At 38.2% G+C, this 19,086-nt stretch overlaps 7 protein-coding genes across 7 annotated transcripts; 3 read left to right on the plus strand and 4 right to left on the minus strand.

Moving 5' to 3' along the window:
- The first annotated feature begins 517 nt into the window (after positions 1 to 517).
- Positions 518 to 1,521, plus strand: LOC18603631 (bZIP transcription factor 53). The gene has a single exon (XM_007035712.3). The coding sequence runs from the start codon at positions 928 to 930 to the stop codon at positions 1,384 to 1,386; it is 459 nt and encodes a 152-aa protein (XP_007035774.1). The 5' UTR covers positions 518 to 927; the 3' UTR covers positions 1,387 to 1,521.
- Positions 1,522 to 1,948: 427 nt separating this feature from the next.
- LOC18603632 (heme oxygenase-like, multi-helical) lies at positions 1,949 to 4,197 on the minus strand. The gene is made up of 3 exons (XM_007035713.3): positions 3,818 to 4,197; positions 3,407 to 3,627; positions 1,949 to 2,502 (listed from the first exon to the last, which is right to left on the minus strand). The coding sequence occupies exons 1-3, from the start codon at positions 3,971 to 3,973 to the stop codon at positions 2,187 to 2,189; spliced, it is 693 nt and encodes a 230-aa protein (XP_007035775.3). The 5' UTR covers positions 3,974 to 4,197; the 3' UTR covers positions 1,949 to 2,186.
- A 1,634-nt stretch (positions 4,198 to 5,831) lies between these two features.
- Positions 5,832 to 6,988, plus strand: LOC18603633 (nicotianamine synthase-like). The gene has a single exon (XM_018119790.2). It carries the CDS (start codon positions 5,877 to 5,879, stop codon positions 6,828 to 6,830), a length of 954 nt encoding a protein of 317 aa, XP_017975279.2. The 5' UTR covers positions 5,832 to 5,876; the 3' UTR covers positions 6,831 to 6,988.
- Positions 6,989 to 7,313: 325 nt separating this feature from the next.
- LOC18603634 (DELLA protein RGL2-like) lies at positions 7,314 to 8,669 on the minus strand. The gene has a single exon (XM_007035715.3). It carries the CDS (start codon positions 8,667 to 8,669, stop codon positions 7,314 to 7,316), a length of 1,356 nt encoding a protein of 451 aa, XP_007035777.3.
- Positions 8,670 to 9,805: 1,136 nt separating this feature from the next.
- Positions 9,806 to 12,860, minus strand: LOC18603635 (DELLA protein RGL1-like). The gene is made up of 2 exons (XM_007035716.3): positions 12,498 to 12,860; positions 9,806 to 11,961 (listed from the first exon to the last, which is right to left on the minus strand). Exon 2 carries the CDS (start codon positions 11,958 to 11,960, stop codon positions 10,158 to 10,160), a length of 1,803 nt encoding a protein of 600 aa, XP_007035778.3. The 5' UTR covers position 11,961; positions 12,498 to 12,860; the 3' UTR covers positions 9,806 to 10,157.
- A 687-nt stretch (positions 12,861 to 13,547) lies between these two features.
- UBC32 (ubiquitin-conjugating enzyme 32) lies at positions 13,548 to 15,621 on the plus strand. Its single transcript, XM_007035717.3, has 5 exons — positions 13,548 to 13,818; positions 14,014 to 14,145; positions 14,246 to 14,330; positions 14,722 to 14,885; positions 14,970 to 15,621. The coding sequence occupies exons 1-5, from the start codon at positions 13,708 to 13,710 to the stop codon at positions 15,390 to 15,392; spliced, it is 915 nt and encodes a 304-aa protein (XP_007035779.3). The 5' UTR covers positions 13,548 to 13,707; the 3' UTR covers positions 15,393 to 15,621.
- A 54-nt stretch (positions 15,622 to 15,675) lies between these two features.
- Positions 15,676 to 19,079, minus strand: LOC18603637 (PAPA-1-like family protein / zinc finger (HIT type) family protein). Its single transcript, XM_007035718.3, has 7 exons — positions 18,826 to 19,079; positions 17,841 to 18,217; positions 16,947 to 17,505; positions 16,658 to 16,758; positions 16,475 to 16,564; positions 16,242 to 16,369; positions 15,676 to 16,146 (listed from the first exon to the last, which is right to left on the minus strand). Exons 2-7 carry the CDS (start codon positions 18,195 to 18,197, stop codon positions 16,002 to 16,004), a joined length of 1,380 nt encoding a protein of 459 aa, XP_007035780.3. The 5' UTR covers positions 18,198 to 18,217; positions 18,826 to 19,079; the 3' UTR covers positions 15,676 to 16,001.
- Between the last annotated feature and the right edge of the window lie 7 nt (positions 19,080 to 19,086).

Genomic DNA, 19,086 nt, shown 5'->3' on the forward strand with positions numbered 1-19,086 from the left:
ATAGAAGCTCAAAACGGTGATTCAGCCTTTAGATTTAACACGAGAATTAGGTGAAAAACAGTGGGGTGAAAATGGATCCTTGGACATTTATAAGGAAAGACAGACACAGCCTCATGCTAAGCAATCTTTGCCGTCCCAGAAAGCAGGGGAAAGCATGAGATGGATGGTGCCATGGAAGAAATTTTCAACTGATCAGTCCGTAATCTAGAGAAATTAAAGGACAGTCGAAACCAGCTGTGACAAAAAAAGAAGTTCATTGTTCATGTGATTAACAACTTTGCAGCATACATTGTCTTTGACCAATCGCAAATATAGAAATGGAACTGTCAATTGGATTAACACACGTTTCTCCGCCATTCACCAACCCCACATGGAAGATTCCTTCAAGCTTCATGTTCATAATCCTTAATGGATAAAGGATAAACCCTCCTTTTATTTTTATTATTTTAATATTGTTTCAGGATGAACCCTTTGTCTTTATATATCCCCCTCTGGAAGCTCCGAATTCTCCACTTTTCAACTCTTCAACAGCTTTCTTCTCCTTATCTTCACCCCTTTTAAGTCCTCTAATCACAACCCTCTCTTTTGTTTCTCAGCCCGAGATTTCTGTTCTGTTTTTCGTTATGGTTCTGCCTTTTTATCAATAAAATTTTTCTTCATAAGACTTATGATATGAACTGCCTTTCTTCATTCTCACAGATTCTTTTCTTCCATTCAGTGTCTGTTGTCATTCTTCATTGGTTTTACGTCTTCTCAATAATTTTGGTTTGATTTTTCCTTTTTTGTTGTCATTATTTTTTGTTTTCTTTTGGCTGCAAGGAATTCTAGTTTGATTTTACCCGAGTTTTACAAGTTCTTGAAGGTACTCTATTACCTTTACTATCCTAGATTCTAAGGCTGCTGTTATTCTAATTCTACCCCAAGAAGATGTCGAATCCCCTCCCACAGACGAGCTCAGGGTCTGAGGCAGATGCTCGCTGCATGGCCATGGATGAAAAGAAGAGAAAGAGGATGCTATCAAACCGAGAATCTGCAAGACGATCACGAATGAAGAAGCAAAAGCTGTTGGAGGACTTGGTCAGAGAGGTTGCTTCTTTGAATGTAGAGATATGCAGGAATGCTGACAATTATGAAATTTTAATGCAGAAGACTTTTGTTCTGGAGTCAGAAAACAATCTCCTGAAGGCCCAAAAGTTGGAGTTGGCTCAATATTTAAGGAATCTGGAACTGATGCAAACTCACATGGACCTGTTGCAAATGAACTTGATGCAGCCTGGAAGCTTTTCCGATCGAACTGCTGACATCAAGGAACCCCATTTGGAGTCTTGGCAGTGTCATGGTTCTGGTCAGCCCATCATGGCCTCTGTTGGGATGTTCAACTATTAAATTTTGTTCCAAGACTTTGGATTTCTCATGTACAAAATGACTAGATTCAATTGGTTTTCTAGTCTGGTATTTTTGCAGTTTGTACATACATGAAATAAAACCTTGCTTCCAGTGTTTCTTTACAGTTCATCAAAATTGTTTGGTCTGTATTTCCCTTGAAGGAACCCTTGGTGCGTACCTAAATCATATGGATTTTGATTTCTAGATATCTATCAAATCATTTTCTTTTTCGTGCAACGAATTTCAAAGCAATAAAAAAACAATTCCTACAAGATAAGGCCGTTCATGGTTATCTTCTTCTCCCACATTCTTTTTTTTTTCTTCCCCTTTTTCCTTGCGCAAAGAATGGAATGCAGGTCAAATTTTTCATGCTATCAACCTACAACTATTTATTGAAGAACAAGAACAGCCATTTTCCTATTACATTTTGCTTGAGAAATTTCTTCAGGTCTTTCCAGAGGTTCATTCCATATTCCATAATCCAAAAACAAACAGGAATTTTGTAGGCTTCCTCTGCTCGGAATGGTCTCCCTGCCTCAAATGATACTTTTCAAGGTGAGAATGAGGAACAAGATAGCAAACTATTGATTGATTAACACATTGAAGATACAACATAAAACAATACAGACACTGTTTTAACATATTTGTCCAGTGCTATACTGTTTATAATATTGTGCAATCTCATAGATTTAGCAAGCTAATTCTATGCTTTTCTATGCTAAGGAAAAGTCATAGTTGGCACCTTCACTTCAGATGAGGAAAGAGGGCAACCTATTCAAATCATATCAGGTTCATAAAGTTCAGGTTCCCCCATGGCTTATATTCCAAAAATCAACCTCATGTTCAAGAACACGCAAGAATGTCACTTCGGCTTTTGTGATCACATCATCAGAAGCCTTCTCTAGCTGTCTATCGGCAATTTTTCTGAGAGCATTGCAGTACTGACCAAAACCTTCATTGCCCCATCTTTGGCAAGTTTCCTGAAGCTCAGGGGGGGGTTTAGTGCCATCTTCCAGGCAGTGGGCAAAACTCTCTTGATAGACAGCTTCAATCGCCCAAAAAGCTGTGATTGCAACAGTATATTCAACTTCTGGGCTCATTAAGCTCTCAAGAAATCTGCAATATAAAATAAATAATGTGTCTGCTTCAATATTTTAACTCAAGACTATGGAATCATGTCCGATGATCAATAATACAATTTCCAAGAGCCTATTTAAGATGTCTTTGTGCATTAAAAGGAGAAAGTTTTAAAAGAGAATTTAGACTAGAACTTCAATTAAATCACTCTTTTTCCAAACTCTATAATAATAATTCTATCTAATTGATCTACATGAACCAGGATCTACCCTTTGATTCTTAAACTCAATATAGCACACCCCAGGTAAAGGTAACACATAAATGCCAAGAACATATATGCACAGCTCAATGCAAATCTCTCTGATGCCACAACTTTAACATGGGCTTAATGGCAGCAATGAAAAAACTAAATAAGAGGTTATCTCCTCTCAACTTTCAATTCAACTTTTGCAAAAGATAATATCCATTCCAATAATCTTCCAAATCAATTATATCAAGCTTCAATATATCTTCAAAGATCTGAATTGTTCTTTCATATTGACCATCAGTTTGACGAAGAAAGAAATTACTGGATTCAATCAAGAAACCATTTCTACCTGGAAATGATCCCAAAGATGAACACTAAAACACATATATCCATTGGATTAAGGATCACTAGGACTCTGACCAAGGCTTAGTTAGGCTAAGAAGTTGACAACTTGCAATGAGCAGAAACCCATATTCAAGAAAATACTCATTAAGCTCGTTCTAAATTGTACTTTAGACCTCCTAAACATTGGAATTCATGATTTAGCAACTCAAAGAAAGACATCAGATTGTCCATGAACACACATTTCCATTAGCTATAAAGGCACTAATATGAAATAATTCCAGAGTAATCACAGCAACAAGCATAATCAAAAGCAAAAACTTTTGGTAAACACCCTATATATAAAATGATTACCGGCAGTAATTTTGATTGGCCTTCTGAGGAACAATATCAGAGAGCTGAACGCCCCACTTGGAAGCTTCTTTCTTGAACCATGCAATCTCATCATTTAGAGCAGCCATACCTCCCAACATCACTTCCACATCATTACTACTATTATCTGATCCCTTGCAAGCTTTACTCAACACACTTGCTACAAACGGCACAAACGCTCTAACAAATACGTAATCCTGCCCCTGAAGTTTTATTTTTTTTTAAAAAATTTGGGACCAAGTCAGTTCATATTATAAAGCATCAAAATTGGATTCAAAGCAATCAATTTTCCTCTAAAGAAACAACTTTCAATAGAGCTAGCATAGTAATTATGCCTAAATGTTAACAAATTGCTACAAACAGATTATCAAGAATAAAAAATCAGAAAAATACCAGCCATGTTTTGAAAGATGAAAGATCAATGTTCCCATCTCGAATGCTGCGGATGAAAGGATGTCTAGTAGCTCCAACGTACAACAAACGGTGCTTCCTCAGCCATGTCTCAGTCATCAAGGTCTTACCCATTTCTTCCCCTGTCTTCCCCTCCATTTTTGTCCGCTTAACTTTTGTCTTTGTGTCCCAGAACGAGCTTCCCAGTTCCTAGTTAAAGAAATTTCTTCTCTTCACTTCCGCCTTCGCACGCGTCAACTTCGAGATTCACCTGTAACCATCCTGGCCGTGATGTTGGGCCGTGCTGGCCTGCTGGGGCTTGCGGAGTTGCGCTGAGAGACACATATACTTACATAATGCGGTGACTGTCCCTGGAAATGTGTAGTTTCTTGGGTTGTGTTTTAGGAAATTATTTGGTCTGATTACCAGTCGACAGGTAGGCCCTTAACTTTAGAAAAATTGGGTACTGTTGGGCCTGGTGTGGGAATAACTTGTTCGAAGTGTAGCCAGGATCAGAACGTCAAAAACTTGAGTCTAACAGATGCATAGAAAGGTGAAATGAAGCAAACTTATTCACTCAACTCAGTAAATAAGTTATGGGTTTAGAATAAGTTAGGTAACTTATCAAAGATCAAATGAAATTTATTTTAATCACAAAATATATGGCATTGCTTTTGTTTCTGGGCAATCAAAAATGGCATTTATTTTCAGATTTATTGATTTATGAAACCATATTTTGGGGCTTTATAACTTAACAGCAGAAATTTACAGCAAAGGGCTTGGTACAGATAGAATATGATGTTAGGTTAGGTTATGGAGGTTAAGCTACCATTGGTTTCTGCTGAGCCTAGGGAAGAGATAGTACTATACCGTCACCAGCACTCAAGCAAAAGTAAAAACCAGAATCAAATGATAGGTCAAAGGCAAGTGGAATGCAAAAGCATCATGTAGAAAGCAGACAGCTCAAAAACAACTATGATTAGATTAGACAATGAATAGATTTACAACCAGTCAAATCAGAATAGAAAATTACAAGAAAAAAGCAGAAGCAAGAGGAAGAACCACATGGATTGCAAATTGAGAGGACTAGTTTCTGTGACAACATAGAATGTCGACATTATGTACTCACAGGGTTGACGGATGCAATGGCCCTCTTTTCTGTTGATTAGTGGAAAAGTACTACTATAACAACATTCCACCTTCTTCCCTCAGCTGATGCTGCTGCATTGCCTTGAACTTTACTGGCTGCTTCACATCGTTATTCACAGTAAAATTGTTTTGCTACAGTTATATGTTGTAACTAAGCAAACAGATGAAGATATGCCTAATCATTCTTTTTGTTTTTCTTTTATGCTGGATTAAAGTAGGCGGTGTCAGGTTTGGAATGTTTAGAACTTTAGTGCAGAGTGGCTAAATAAGTGGTTGTCCATCAATCTGTGATTGACAGGTACATTCTAAGTAGTGGTAAGAGGAGTCAGACTCAAACCCCCCCAAAGAAAAGCACCCTGTACGGGCATAGAATGCATTTTAGAGGTCATGCATGCCTCAATCCTCATAGTGACTAATGACGGTGATCATGACTTTACAATGACCTTTGGCTTTAACTTATCTCCTCTTAATGTAAGAAAAAACTTGCTATCGTGTCATCTGCCGTACTCTTGAGGAACTCTTGCTTCTGATATACTAGCTAAAAACCAAAAAAACCTTTCTCTGACCTCTATGAAGTATTTTAAGTTTTAACCATATTTTAAATCCAACTTTTCTGTGACAGCATCTGGTTTCTTTTTCATTTTTGTCCCTTTTTCCCAGCGCTCTCCAATGGGGTTCAGGGGCAGCCATTGTGATTCCCCTCATGCTACAATCTTGTATGAGTTAATGGTTTTTACGCATTACAATCTGCAATTTTATAATTGGCCAATGAAGCAGTGGAGATTAAATCACCTCTTCAGAGAAGATAAAGCCTCCCCATATGCATATATAAGTCTTCAAAGGAGAGTGCCCTTGGCTTAGCAGGAGTGTATTGCTTCTCCCTGGATACTCCCTAAAATCTTATAGTGACATTATGGAATCTCATCAGGAGCTATTGGTAGCTAATATCACCAATCTCTATGAGAAAATTTCAAGGTTAGAAGACCTCAGTCCCTCCAACCATGTCAACACCCTCTTCACCAAACTTGTGCTTACATGTCTATCCCCAAGTGATATTGATATCACCAAGTTGAGTGAAAGAGTTCAAGAAATGAGATCCAGGCTAATTAAAGTTTGTGGGGAAGCTGAGGGAATCTTAGAGGAACATTTCTCTACCTTCATAGGATCTCATGCAAATCCACTTGACCATATCAGTATCTTCCCTCACTATTCCAATTACCTCAAACTGACTCATCTGGAATTTTCCATGCTGCAAAAAGAGTGCACCACACTTCCTAACCAAGTGGCGTTTATAGGCTCCGGTCCCCTCCCTCTCACTTCCATCATCTTGGCTACCAAAAATCTAATTTCTACCTCCTTCCATAACTATGATATTGATCCATCTGCAAATGCCAAAGCCTTTCAGTTGGTTTCCTCGGATCCTGACTTATCAAAACGAATGTTTTTCCACACTGCTGATGTTATGAACGTGTCCAGTGGCTTAAAGGAATGTGAAGTTATTTTCTTGGCGGCTCTAGTAGGTATGGAAAAGGAGGAGAAGGCTCAAGTAATACGTCACTTGGCTGAGTACATGGCTCCAGGAGCTTTTCTGTTGCTAAGGAGTGCACAAGGAGCTCGAGCATTCTTATATCCTGCCATTGATCCTTGTGATCTTCAAGGCTTTGAAGTTCTTTCAGTGTTTCATCCAACTGATGAGGTCATAAATTCAGTAATCATCGCACGCAAATATCCTAGGCCTATTCTCTCATGGAATCAAGACGTGGACTCTACCACCTTACCTAACAAATGCTCTGATATCCCGTGCTTCAATCCTCTAAACCATGGAAACATAATAGAAGAGTTAGCCATTGATGAGCAACTTTTGTGAATCCCCTCTCTGTCTATGTTCATCAAGGAAAAACGTACCCGAAAATGGGTCCTTGAGCTCTTTTCTTTTTTGTTTTTAATAATCTTTGAGCTCATTTTGATTGCAGACTTGACTAATGTACTTCCTCAATGATTGCACAATAAAATGGTTCTCCTTTGTCCTAATCAATTTTCCCCTATAAGTTATAGCTGAGAAAAATATGATCTCTGTTTATATTTTTGGGTTGAAATTAGGATAAGTGATTATTGTCAACCAATGCATGCACATATTATCCTCCCTGCATGGATTTCTAGGAGAAAAAAAGGAGCTTTTCTTTTAAAACTTGTATAACAAGCAAATAAAGTGAACTCCAGGAAAACACATTCCTTCTAGAAGATATCCCACCTCGTTTTAAAGGCAGAGGGAACTGTGACTGTGAATCAGAACAGGATTTCGGATTTATGATTTTCTCAAGACAATACATCAAAACATGTGCAGTTTAAGTTACAGGGCTGGGTCACCGAGAGATTTGCGTTTTACATTGCAATTCCTTCTTGGCTTGCTTTGTTCAAATAATTTCCAAGTGGAAAGAGAAAGAATTGGTGTCCCTTTCCAGTTGACAACTAGGGACTTCCCATTCCTACAACATGTGCAAGTATTTCCAGGAGCAAACTGTGTGGCCACCAAATTTGCTTGATACAAAGATGATGAACTTAGCTCTACTTCTACCAGCCCCAAATTCGTCAAACAGGTTCTCCAGGCTTCAATTTTCATGTCCCGGAAAATCCTATCTTCATCCTCTGCTGCAACAGTATTTCGGATCTCTAGACCCAAGTATGCAGCCTCCAAAATCGTCCTGGTTTGATCACACCGATCAAAACAATCTTCGAGGCAATCAAAATATGTAGTATAGAAAGACAATGCTTCAGAAAAGCGTTCCATGAAAATCGGAGATGTGTGATCTGCCTCAAACTCTGTGATAACCACAATGCATGGATTGAGGTTCTTAACCACTCTTATTATAGATTCCAAGCAATCAGATTGTGTTAAAGTATGTCTCAGCAGAAATCGGGAGCTGACGACTACAGCTTCATCATCATTTAACTCAAACATATCTTCACTGATGTCTTTGAGGTCTGTCACCATGACAGTGTTAAACAAAAAGGGTATGTTTAATGCTTCAGCAAAACGGGCCAGCCTTTTACCTGTCTCTTTCATCTTTGTCTGTGATGTTGTCCCGACAGCAGTTACTTTTAGAAGCTCAATCGAGCATTGATCACGAGTTGCAAGAGCTTGCATCAAGGCTGTGCATTGTGCTCCACTTCTAATTGCAAGGTCAATGAAATGAACCTTCTTTGCTGAGGCTACATTTTCTATGATTGCTTGGAGTCCAGCAAACTGTGTAACCTGAACGAAGGGAAGTTTTAGGGAACATGTAATGAGAGCAGGGTTCAAACTCACCATTGTCTCATCTGGATGCGATAGTTCTCCTCCCCTGCTTTCCCCAGCCTTTGATGTGGTTGCCCCAGTTTCTCCATCCATCTTCTCTCGAAGAGCCTTACTGAAATAATGCACCACTCTTTGTATTGAACTTCCCGCATTGGAAGACAAGAAATCACACAAGTTTAGGAACTTTCGTGCATGTTCAAACTGTCGGCTGTCAACCTTGTCAGCAGAAGCTAGCAGAAGAATTGCAAGCTCTACGTCTTTTATCTCATCACCAGAAAGATTAAAGCAACCATCATTGAAGAATTTGTTCAGCACAGAGAGATCAAACCATTCCAGGGAAGCAATTTTATTGAAACTTGCTCTTGCAATTTTGATAAGACTGGCAGCTGATAATCCATGGATAGAAGCCATGATTGAAGTATAAAACATTAAGAGATTGGGTTATGATTTTTCTAAGCCATGCACATTCCTTCTTTACTTCATTGATATCTGAATCATGTCACAGATATGGTTCAGATTGAAGGAATTCCAAGGCCCTTAACATTACAACGTTTCATTTATCTCTTCCAGATCCTCAAAAGATAACGATAACTCTAATCATGCCATCAGAAGAAGGAACATGGAAGAATCAAACAAGGAAGGAAAAAAAAAAAAGGAGAGAACAATACCAAAAACTTGAACTCCAATATGCCCTTTTACATCCAGGAGTGAGATTGCCTTCTTATTGTATAAGCCAGTATTGTCTAACAACATACAGCTGGTTATGATGGCAACTCTTTAGTATTTTTGGAACTTTTTGATTTCTTGCTGAGGAATCCTATTCCAACCACATGCAGTCAATTAGATCCATAAGATGCCGAGATAAGCAGTAGGCGTTGAATGCAAGGCTAGCTATGATGGTATGAATCATTCTGAAAATTTGGTTTTGGATGCATAGGCAATTATACATGGAGTAAACTAACATTGTTTAACTTATTAATTCGGCCAGGAATCTTTAGCCGGCCATAATACATGGACTAAATTAACAGAAAGAATGTTTTCACTTGAAATTGAGTATATAGAGCCGGCAATGCAAGCTTCATGAAAGGAAAATACATGTAAAGCAACAAAACAAAAGTTTCCAAAGGGGAAAATGAACCTCAGGCGCATTGGCAAGGCTGGAAATGGTGGACAGGCATGTCTGTTGAACTCAAGCTTTGAACTGCTGATGTTCATATAGCAGTACTGATCTATAGAAGCATATAGCAATAAGATATTATTTCACCTAGTCAAATCATTCCCCATACCCGGTTCAAATGTCAGGTTTTGGATGTCTTTCAACATCTGACAACTAAACAGTTAAATAGTATTGATTCCGGAACATGAATCTTGGTATGTTTACTTGGTATGGAAGTTAATGGTCTTCATAAAATGCCTTGACCTCTTGCCTGACCCTGGCCATTCATACGTATTTCGGTAGATTAAGGGCTGGGAGGGGTTTCTATTGACACATAAAATCCTGCAATAGGATTCGCCATTGCTGGTCATTTCAAGACCTGATGCATAAATAATCCATTAATTTGATAACTATATTCAGATAGACAGTGTTTGATATTACAATAAGCACTACGAAATTTTTAATGAACACAAGCATAGAGCTTTTATTTTTCACTTATGTCAAATACTGCAACGGTCAAACAAAAACAACAAAGAACAGAAAAGTCACAACTCAAAGCAGCCTAGAAACTCTATCTTCACATGTGGAAAAAGACGAAGAATAAAATATCTTAAGCAAGACCAGGAGATAAAACTACCATCTCATTCACTGTTGATGATCATCCCATGGACTATCACGGTTGAACAGTTGAATGGAAGCACCAAGCCTAGACAGTGGTCATGTTAAGACATTACATCCACCGTTTAAAGAAACTTCCAAACAGAAAGAGAATGCAGCGGTGTTTCCTTCCATCCAACAAGTAGGCATTTCCCATTCATATCAAGTGTACAGGAACTCCCACAAGAAAAATTTTTGCGAATAAGGTCTGCTTGGTACAGGGATGCCATGCTTAATTCTACCTCCTCCATTCCATATCGAACAAAGAATGCTCTCCAAACATCAAAGTTCACATGTCGTACCTTCCTGTCCTCACCTTCAGCAGCTACCATGTTCTTAATTCCTTCACTAAAAAACACTGATTCTATGATCTCTCTATTTTTATAATTCTGTTTCATGCAAGTTGCGATGCAATCAAAGTATGCACTGAAGAAGAAAAGAACTTCAATGAAACGGTTCACAAAGATTGGTGAGTTATGGTTGGCCTCAATTTCAGATATCACCATTAAACAAGGATTGATGACTCTGACCACTCTCATTATATTTTCAAGCCGGTTTGGCGTTGCAAGCATGCTCCTAAAAGCATACGCAGAATAGACAGCAACCGCTTCTTCAGCATCAAGTTCAAAGAGATCTTCTTTAAGATCTAACATGTCGGAGACCATGATAATCTTAAAAGCAAAGGGTATGCCCAAGCTCTGGGCAAAACTTGACAGCCTCTTACCTGTTTCCTCCATTAAATGTTTTGCATTAGTTGCAACAGCAGTTATTTTCAGGAGCTCAAGAGGGCATTCATATCTAGATGCAAGAGCTTGCATTAAGACTGTCCATTGCACCCCATTTCTGATAGCAAGATCAATAATGTGAATCCTCTTTGCCTCAGCCACATTTTCCACAATGGCCTGGATCCCAGTAAATTGTGTAATCTGGCAAAAGGGCAATTCTCCATGACATGCCAATGTAGTGGGGTTCAGGCTCATCGTTGCCTCATCCAAATTAAACAGCGGTTTCCTTCTTAAACCCTTTGATGAAGCGCTTCCCGTCTCTCTTTCAATCTTCTCTCGAAGAGCTTCAGCGAAATAGTAGACCGATCGCTGAACTGGATTTCCAGTTTTGAAGGTCATGTAATCACATTGTTTCAGCAATCTGCTAGCGCGGTCATATTGCTGATAGCCTACTTTCTCGGCAGCAGCTAGAAGGAGCCCAGCAAGCTCCACATCTTTTATCTCCTGATCAGAAAGTCCAGAGAAAGAAAGATTAAAAGGATGGTCAAGCATGGAGATACTATCAATAGTTTGACAAGATGACTGGATAAACATCTCTCCAGCAACCCTCATGATTTCTTCAGTTGATAATTTCCTGTCTTCCTCCTTTGTGAGCATAGTTATGTCATTGGCTCCCTCACTTCTTCTTTCTCCATTCAATCGTTTGAATCCACTACCATAGTTGTTCAGCAGCCCAAGCGAGGCTAAGGAAAAAGGGTGCTGGTTTTCCTTCTTCATCTCCGCAGCATCTTGAATTCCTGTGGGGATCTGACCAAGCTTTGCAATTTCCTCCAGACATGTTTGAATTGGTGGAGATGCAGCATTGACACTTACTCCATCAAGAAGTCCATAATCTGTAAATGGTTGTTGTTGTTGTTGCTGCTCTTGTGGCCGATACTTGGAGAAAGTGAATCCTGCCTCCAGTGAGTCATCTTGATAGAATCCATAATCAGAAGACAAGGATTCAATGCCTCCTGTCTCTCCCCAGTACGCGCCTCCGTAAAAACTACTTTGCTTCCCTTTACCACCTCCCTCAAAACTCTCAAAATCTTTATCAGAAGATCTAAGCTTATCTGGAACTCCACCAATGTTCAGATCATCGAAAGTGAACACCACATCCGCCATGCTAGACAGCACGGAAACTAACAGATCAATATCCGCTTCCTCGATTCTAGTTGGTGTACGTTACTAACACTAAGTAACCAATTTCAGCAATTTCTATGATGTGAACAAGAAGATTTTTACTTTACAACAAGGAATATTAATTATAGTATTTTACTTTGAAACAGTCTTACATCTAGTATGGCAACCTTAAATACTTACTGAAATTTCCAAGGTGGCCTGCACCAGGGTAGGCAATCAACCATGTTTTCATGATTGCCACTTGGATAAAAATTGTTTTGCAGAACAAATTTTTAACCCAGATTTTCATAAACTTTGTGATTAAACAACGGTCAAACAATGCATTCAAAATGCCACAGTCAAGCTGATATCATTCTTGAGGAATTAAATCAATCTGAATCAGCCAAGCATGGTTACAAATACTAAAAGAACAAAGGATGGAGAGTAACAAGAAACAAAGATCATACAACTGACAACAAAAAGGAACATATAATAAAGCATAAATTGAACCTTGATTAAGACATGGAAAGGAAATCTTACAATGCAGCCTGCTGCAAAAAGACTCAAAATCCTAGAGAGCTTTGAGATTGACAGCCAAGCAATTGGACATACATTTTTGTCCTCTATGTCTATTTACATTGCCTTTATAACTCACCAGCTGAGTCATCAAACCTGGTTTTCATCACTGATATTGTCCAGGTCACACCCAGTTTTATTAAATTCATCAAATTTTACAATCCCAAAGCTTCTAAAGAAAAAATCTTTGTTTGCTGCAGAGTTGACATTTTAAATAACAACAGTTTAACATGGCGGCTTGGATTTCTTGAACTATTGACTGAAGGGCAATTGACACAATCTAACAACTTGTAGCCTATAGCTCTATATTACATGTACCCAAAAACACACAAACATATATTCCTATCATAGGCATAGGCAAATGAGCATTAATATCATTTTAACTATATAAGAAACAATTATATTTTTTATAATTGTTAAAAAAAAATCTTTTTTTAATTGTGAACATAATGTTTTTCTTATGGCACTATTTTCGATTTAAAACAAAGGGAACCCGTCCTGTTTTCTTTGTCCATCTTTGCTTTTTGAGATGTTTCAAAATGAAGTCATTTTTTCTTTTTTTTTTTAGATGCCTAATATTTTTATTTTTTATATTATAAAATCATTTTCATGATTTTTTTTTCATATTAACAACTATTGAACATCTATATTATGAAAAATTCAAATTTTAATATAAAATATATCAAAATAAAATAATATTTTAAATTTCTTGAAAGTAAAAAAAGGAAAAAAGTAATTTAATAATTTGGGCTAAACCCAAAAATGATTTATAAATCCATCTTAGCCCAACTCAAGATTTTAATTGGGCCTGGTGGATCCCTTCAGCCCAGAGAAATATGAATTTAAAATATTTTTTTTGAAAAAAATAGAACTCAAGGAACCAGTAGAACAAAAAGCTATTGCCTCTCATCCAATAACATAATGCCACGTAACCAAATCTGCATCTTACGACGTGTCAAGTCAACGACTCAAGTCCGAAACTCCCCTTCTCCTTTCTCTCTCTCTCTCTCTCTCTCTTCTCATTAATTAAATACAAAAAGAATCTCTCTTTCGAATTTTAATTTCTCTCGAAAATACGTATTTTATATACGGCGGGTTTAGTCAGCTGATCAGGCGGAGGAGCTGGTGGTGGTGGTAGTAGTGGTGGTTCGATCTTCGATCAGATCGTGATCCAATGGCTGAAGACAAGTACAACCTCAAGAATCCGGCGGTGAAGAGGATTTTACAAGAGGTTAAGGAGATGCAATCCAATCCTTCCGATGATTTCATGAGCCTCCCTCTCGAGGTCTGATTTCCTAAATCTCAAAATTTTAGGGTTTTTTTTTTAATTTCCAATTTGCCGATTCGGGATCGGGGATGGAACAGTGATTAATTTGAAAGTTTTAAGAAATTTGTTGTGAAATTAAGAGGCAAATTGTTTGCTGATTTAAGGGATTATTGAGGACTGTCATGATAAATTTGGGGGTTTTTTTTTATTCAGGAGAATATATTTGAATGGCAATTTGCAATTAGGGGTCCCAGGGAATCTGAATTTGAAGGAGGGATTTATCATGGAAGGATCCAATTACCTGCAGAGTATCCATTTAAGCCCCCTTCATTCATGTTGCTGACTGTAAGCGCTTACTCTTTTTTTTGTATAATATTTCTCTTTTTTTTTTGCAAGTGTCTAATTTGATTTGCTAACAAGTTTGTTTGTCTGCCGATTTTTCCAGCCAAACGGGCGTTTTGAAACCCAGACTAAGATTTGCTTAAGTATTTCTAATCACCATCCGGAGCACTGGCAGCCATCTTGGAGTGGTGAGTGTCATTTCTGTTGAATGCAATGCAAATTTCAATATGAATTGTATCCAGAATCTGGATGTTGAGTATGAAGAACTATTTGTATGTTTTAATGTTGTTTCTACTGCTATTTGATGAAGCTCCTCAAAAACAAGCACAAAAATTATAGTGGCAACTACTGAATTGGTATAACATTTAGTAGTAAATTTCCTATCCCTTCATCCTGGCATGTCCTTGATCTGGCTTTCCTTATTTTGCTTGTCTGTGTTTTCGATTGAAGCCAAAAGGTTTCCTTATGGCTTTTGTTTTAAGAGCTGATACTTGGTTGAGTTAGAAACTTTAATTAGTAAAATTTGGAGAAGGAAAGATCTAGATAAAACCTGGCTAATCTGGCTCTTGGTATTGATAGTGCGGACTGCTCTAGTGGCACTGATTGCTTTCATGCCCACCAGCCCAAATGGTGCCTTGGGTTCTCTAGACTATAAGAAGGAAGAGCGGCGTGCCCTTGCCATCAAATCTCGTGAAGCACCCCCTAAATTTGGGAATCCTGAACGCCAAAAACTTATTGATGAGGTATGTTTTTGCTTAGGTTCCACCCTAATAATGTGATTTTGGACTGTTTTTGGTTCGATGTTAATGAAGCTTTTGGTGGCACAGATTCATGAATATATGTTAAGCAAGGCGCCTCCTGTTCCTCAACTCAGTCCTTCACAGGCCTCAGAAGAACACTCTATGGACAGGGATGGAGTAACTCAGGCTAATCAGCAAGATTCTGTGAGCATGGCTGGTGGGGATGGGCTCCCAAATCAAGCAGTAGGTGACAGGGTTGTTGAAGAAGAGCCTGTGGCTCCTGCCAACGCTAATCCTGCTCCTGCTGAAATCAGGGTCGTGAGAGAGGTTCCTGCCAGGGGACCAAGTAATCAGCCGCTGCAAAGGCCAGAGCTGAGGGTTCAAAAATCTGCTGATGATCGCTTGTTTACATGGGCTGCTGTTGGACTTACCATTGCAATTTTGGTTCTTTTGTTGAAGAAGTTTTTGAAATCTAGTGGACATGGTGCTGTTTTCATGGATGGGTCATAGATCCAGCGAGGATCTACCATGTCCTGTACTTCGCGCTGACAGATTGGTTCAAGAAGGAACAGGAATCTATCAAGATTTTTATTTACATCTAGAGTGGATCGATTTGTAATATAGTATGCCATCTTGAAAATACTAGCTATTGTAAGTTATGGTATATGTCAGCAATCAATTATCATATGTAAGCATGATTAATACACTTATAATTTTGATTATTCATTGCTTGGTGAAACTCTTTTGTTGTTCATTCCAGCTATCTAAACACAATGATTCAATAATTATCATATGAGCTTGAAGCATTTGTCTATTTACCAGGGAAAAAATACTGACTTCCTATTGTAGCCACATACCAAATGGAGGATGGAAAAGAGATGTAGAGATTTCTTTACAGTGGTTAGGTGCATGCAAAATTGGTCATGCACAAATAAGTAGCGGCCAGAAAGAGTACAACAGCAAGAGGGAGCTTAGGTCAACAGGTAAAGGTAAAGGACCTCAAACATCAGAAAGTAAAAATGACCTATATCTTGGCTGAGAGTAACCAGCTTGCCTCCAGCAAGGCACCCTCATTCTGATCTCAGCAAAATATGCCAAAATGAATCAAGGAACTTCATCTCAGCATGCAATCAAAGGTTGAGTCTTTCCATGTATTGCCTTGTAACAATCAAGACTGCACAGAGGAAGCTTTGACTTGGAATCTCGATACTTGTATGTATTTGTACAATTTGGACCAGCACATTTTTCTCGCGGTGGGGGATAACTGGAGGGAAAAGAAACCCATAAATCCCACTAAGAAACAACCGGAAAAGCATATAAGTCATAAAAAGCACCAGACGGATGGATTTTTAAGAGTACCTGCATGGCACTGAATTGAATAAATGTGGTAGACCGATATCTTCAGAAAATATAACTGTTGTTCCAGCAGGACCTATAACCCATCTCACTGTGTTTGATGCAAGAGTTTCAGATTTGGCAGCCTTTCCCTGCATCAATTAAGATCAAAATGCATGAGAACACTGCTACAAAACACACACAGAGAAAAATGCATAATAATAATAATAATAACAATAATAAAAGAACTTAAGGACCTGTGCCAATTCACCCCGCTGCTTCTTAATCCTTTCTTCCCTCTTCTTTCTTCCAGAATCTTGACCAAGAATTTTTCTGATTGCCTCAGCCTGAGACAATTCAAAGACCATTCTAAGACTGTTTCTCAAATGATCAAAAAACAATAATAAATTACCCAAAAGAATAAAAGAAATGTGTAAAACCTCAGCTTCCCTGGCTGCTTTCTCTGACTGAATTCTACGCCTCTGTGCAGCCTCAGCCTTCTTCAACTGTTGCTCCACTTCAGAAAGTTTCTCCTTTTGTTCTTTCATTACCAACCAATATTAAAACAAAACCAACTCAACATTTAGCACTGAAAACTCAAAGACACTTAAAAAAACAAATTTGCAGCTATATCATTACCAATCCAGGTTATTAAAAGGGGTAAAGGAATATCATCATATGAGGGGAAGAAAAAGGGAAGTAAATGTAGAATGTGAGGAGATTGCTAACTTTTAGTTGGGGCAGGAGGTAAACCATCAGGGAACTCAACAAGACTGACAACAGGACCAGATAAGAGATCTTTCCCAGACTGAAGAGCTCGATTACGTGTAGTGGGAATTGATTCAGTTCTTCCTTCTACCAACAAATCAACTGATCCTCTTCCCAGCTTCTTCCTTTTAGATCCAGGCTCATCATCTGATATAGGCTCATCTTCTTCCACATAATCTTTATCCTCAAAAATAGCACCATCTCTCCCGTATCTCTCATCCTCTTCATCTTTATAGTTTGAGAGACCATTTGGAGCATTCAGTCTCCCTAGATAACGAATTTCCTCATCTTCACCATCATCGTCACTATTTAAACCCACATCCAAGACCCGCCTCTTAGGAACCCGCTTGCTCTTACGAGTTGGCTCATTCCTGTCAGTTTCATTCACAGCTACACTTACCCCAGGTGCCTTTCCCCTAGAAGAATACCCCTTTCCATAACCAGAGCCACTTCTAGAGATATCCTTCCATTGTACCCCAAAGCCTTTCCCCTTATCAGAAGGATAGGAACCTTTGTTGTCCTGCAGCGATTGTTCGTACAACAAACTATCAGTTTGCAAACCAATTAATTGCATTCCAACAGAATACTAAAAGAAAAACCGACACATTATAATTTATGAAAAAAAAAAGTGACAAATGACAAGGAGACCAGATCAACACCTACTAACTAAAAAATATCAGAGGAGAAATGCCTTCTAATGAACCTCTTCCAATTTCATTGATAAATAGAATAGACATATCTCAGAGAAAAGAAACATCAAATTCAACACCAAATTGTTGGTCACAACAAACAGTTCTTTATAAACAATATAAGCAATCATTAGCAATCCAGTGTTTTGTGACAATATCAAATTACCAGGAGAAAGGACTTCTCTCGGGTTTGAGGGGCATCAGAAAAATGAGAAGACTTAGTTAAGGTAGGCACACCACCAAAGGCATGTTCTGCTGTGGATGTTGTGTGGATTGTACGGGTAACCCCACCAAGCTTGAGCTTAAGTTTCAGCTTATTCTCACTTCCAAATCCATTAGAACCATTCCTAAAATTTTGATCTTCATTGCCACTGCTACCTATGGCTTGCGTAGGTGATGACATCAAAATGTAGTTATGCATAAATGTCTGTTGAGAACAGCGGGGACGGCGTGACATACTACTCCTCTTCTTCCTTACAGCACAGCCAACAACAGCAAACCCTTCCCCGCCAAAGCTTTCCATAATGGCCAGGGAATCCAACTCTTTGACAGCAAATGAAAAAAGCAAGCTCAGAATAGACAAGTAAAAGGCAAGAAAGCACACCAAACCAGAAAAGAACTTCAATAATCATATGTGCAATAAATGAAGAAGAATGTTCTACTTGACAGGAACAAAATCCAATAAATAAAAATTAAAAAAATCAGCAAATATTGAATCTGAAATTGCACTTATCTTTGGTCCCTTTATAAGTCCAAAGTTGTAGTAATAAGGTAGCAATTTTTCACTACTAGGACAATGAATCAAACCAAACTAAACAACTCCCTGGGTGTTTTCATTTCCTACTTATTTATTAACAAAAAGTTTAAAAAGAAAAAAAAAAACAAAAGAATAATGAATTTAAAGCTCAAAATTCTCAATGCTGAGGCCCCTAAAAAATTCATAAACAAGGCTACATTTTTGGCCCTAAAAACTACACCTTGGAGATTAACAAAACATATTATCCCCCAACAACTAGCTTCTAAGTCTACACATCTAAAAGTTCACAAAAAAATTTCAAATCCTTATTACAGCATTCTCCTTTTAAACAAAGGATGAAAACCCAACAACAAAAATAAGAAAAGAAACCAAGAAAAAAAATGCAAACACTTACCCAAATTCTACAACAGAAAAACAAAGTCTGGCACTTTAGTCAGAGAGGGTTCTGTGAAATTTTCTTCTGGTTTCGTTTCGAAGGAAACTTGGGTTCGAGAAGGACCAAAGGGTTTTGCCCTCCCAGGAATGGCTTTGGTAAAGGATACTGCAAGGAGGACTTTTTTTATCTGCTCCATTTTTTTCAATTTTTTTTCGCTCCTAAACTAAGCAGCAAGCACCAAGTTTTTTCTTTTTTCTTTTTTTTTTTCAAGTCTTTTTG

Source organism: Theobroma cacao, chromosome 4, assembly GCF_053813885.1.
Source record: "Theobroma cacao isolate CCN51 chromosome 4, ASM5381388v1, whole genome shotgun sequence".
NCBI classification, from domain to species: Eukaryota; Viridiplantae; Streptophyta; class Magnoliopsida; order Malvales; family Malvaceae; genus Theobroma; species Theobroma cacao.

What these genes read in the sequence shown, in the direction of transcription:
- LOC18603634 (XM_007035715.3), bottom strand. Translation starts at nt 8,669, where the DNA reads ATGGCTTCTATCCATGGATTATCAGCTGCCAGTCTTATCAAAATTGCA.
- LOC18603637 (XM_007035718.3), bottom strand. Translation starts at nt 18,197, where the DNA reads ATGGAAAGCTTTGGCGGGGAAGGGTTTGCTGTTGTTGGCTGTGCTGTA. An exon ending in ACCTCCTGCCCCAACTAAAA is followed by an intron (nt 16,759 to 16,946) that starts GTTAGCAATCTC and finishes TGGTAATGAAAG; the next exon opens with AACAAAAGGAGAAACTTTCT. An exon ending in AGCGGGGTGAATTGGCACAG is followed by an intron (nt 16,370 to 16,474) that starts GTCCTTAAGTTC and finishes TAATTGATGCAG; the next exon opens with GGAAAGGCTGCCAAATCTGA.
- LOC18603631 (XM_007035712.3), top strand. Translation starts at nt 928, where the DNA reads ATGTCGAATCCCCTCCCACAGACGAGCTCAGGGTCTGAGGCAGATGCT.
- LOC18603635 (XM_007035716.3), bottom strand. Translation starts at nt 11,960, where the DNA reads ATGGCGGATGTGGTGTTCACTTTCGATGATCTGAACATTGGTGGAGTT.
- UBC32 (XM_007035717.3), top strand. Translation starts at nt 13,708, where the DNA reads ATGGCTGAAGACAAGTACAACCTCAAGAATCCGGCGGTGAAGAGGATT. An exon ending in TCATGAGCCTCCCTCTCGAG is followed by an intron (nt 13,819 to 14,013) that starts GTCTGATTTCCT and finishes TTTTTTATTCAG; the next exon opens with GAGAATATATTTGAATGGCA. An exon ending in GCCAAAAACTTATTGATGAG is followed by an intron (nt 14,886 to 14,969) that starts GTATGTTTTTGC and finishes TTGGTGGCACAG; the next exon opens with ATTCATGAATATATGTTAAG.
- LOC18603632 (XM_007035713.3), bottom strand. Translation starts at nt 3,973, where the DNA reads ATGGAGGGGAAGACAGGGGAAGAAATGGGTAAGACCTTGATGACTGAG. An exon ending in CATCTTTCAAAACATGGCTG is followed by an intron (nt 3,628 to 3,817) that starts GTATTTTTCTGA and finishes ATAAAACTTCAG; the next exon opens with GGGCAGGATTACGTATTTGT. An exon ending in GCCAATCAAAATTACTGCCG is followed by an intron (nt 2,503 to 3,406) that starts GTAATCATTTTA and finishes TTTATATTGCAG; the next exon opens with ATTTCTTGAGAGCTTAATGA.
- LOC18603633 (XM_018119790.2), top strand. Translation starts at nt 5,877, where the DNA reads ATGGAATCTCATCAGGAGCTATTGGTAGCTAATATCACCAATCTCTAT.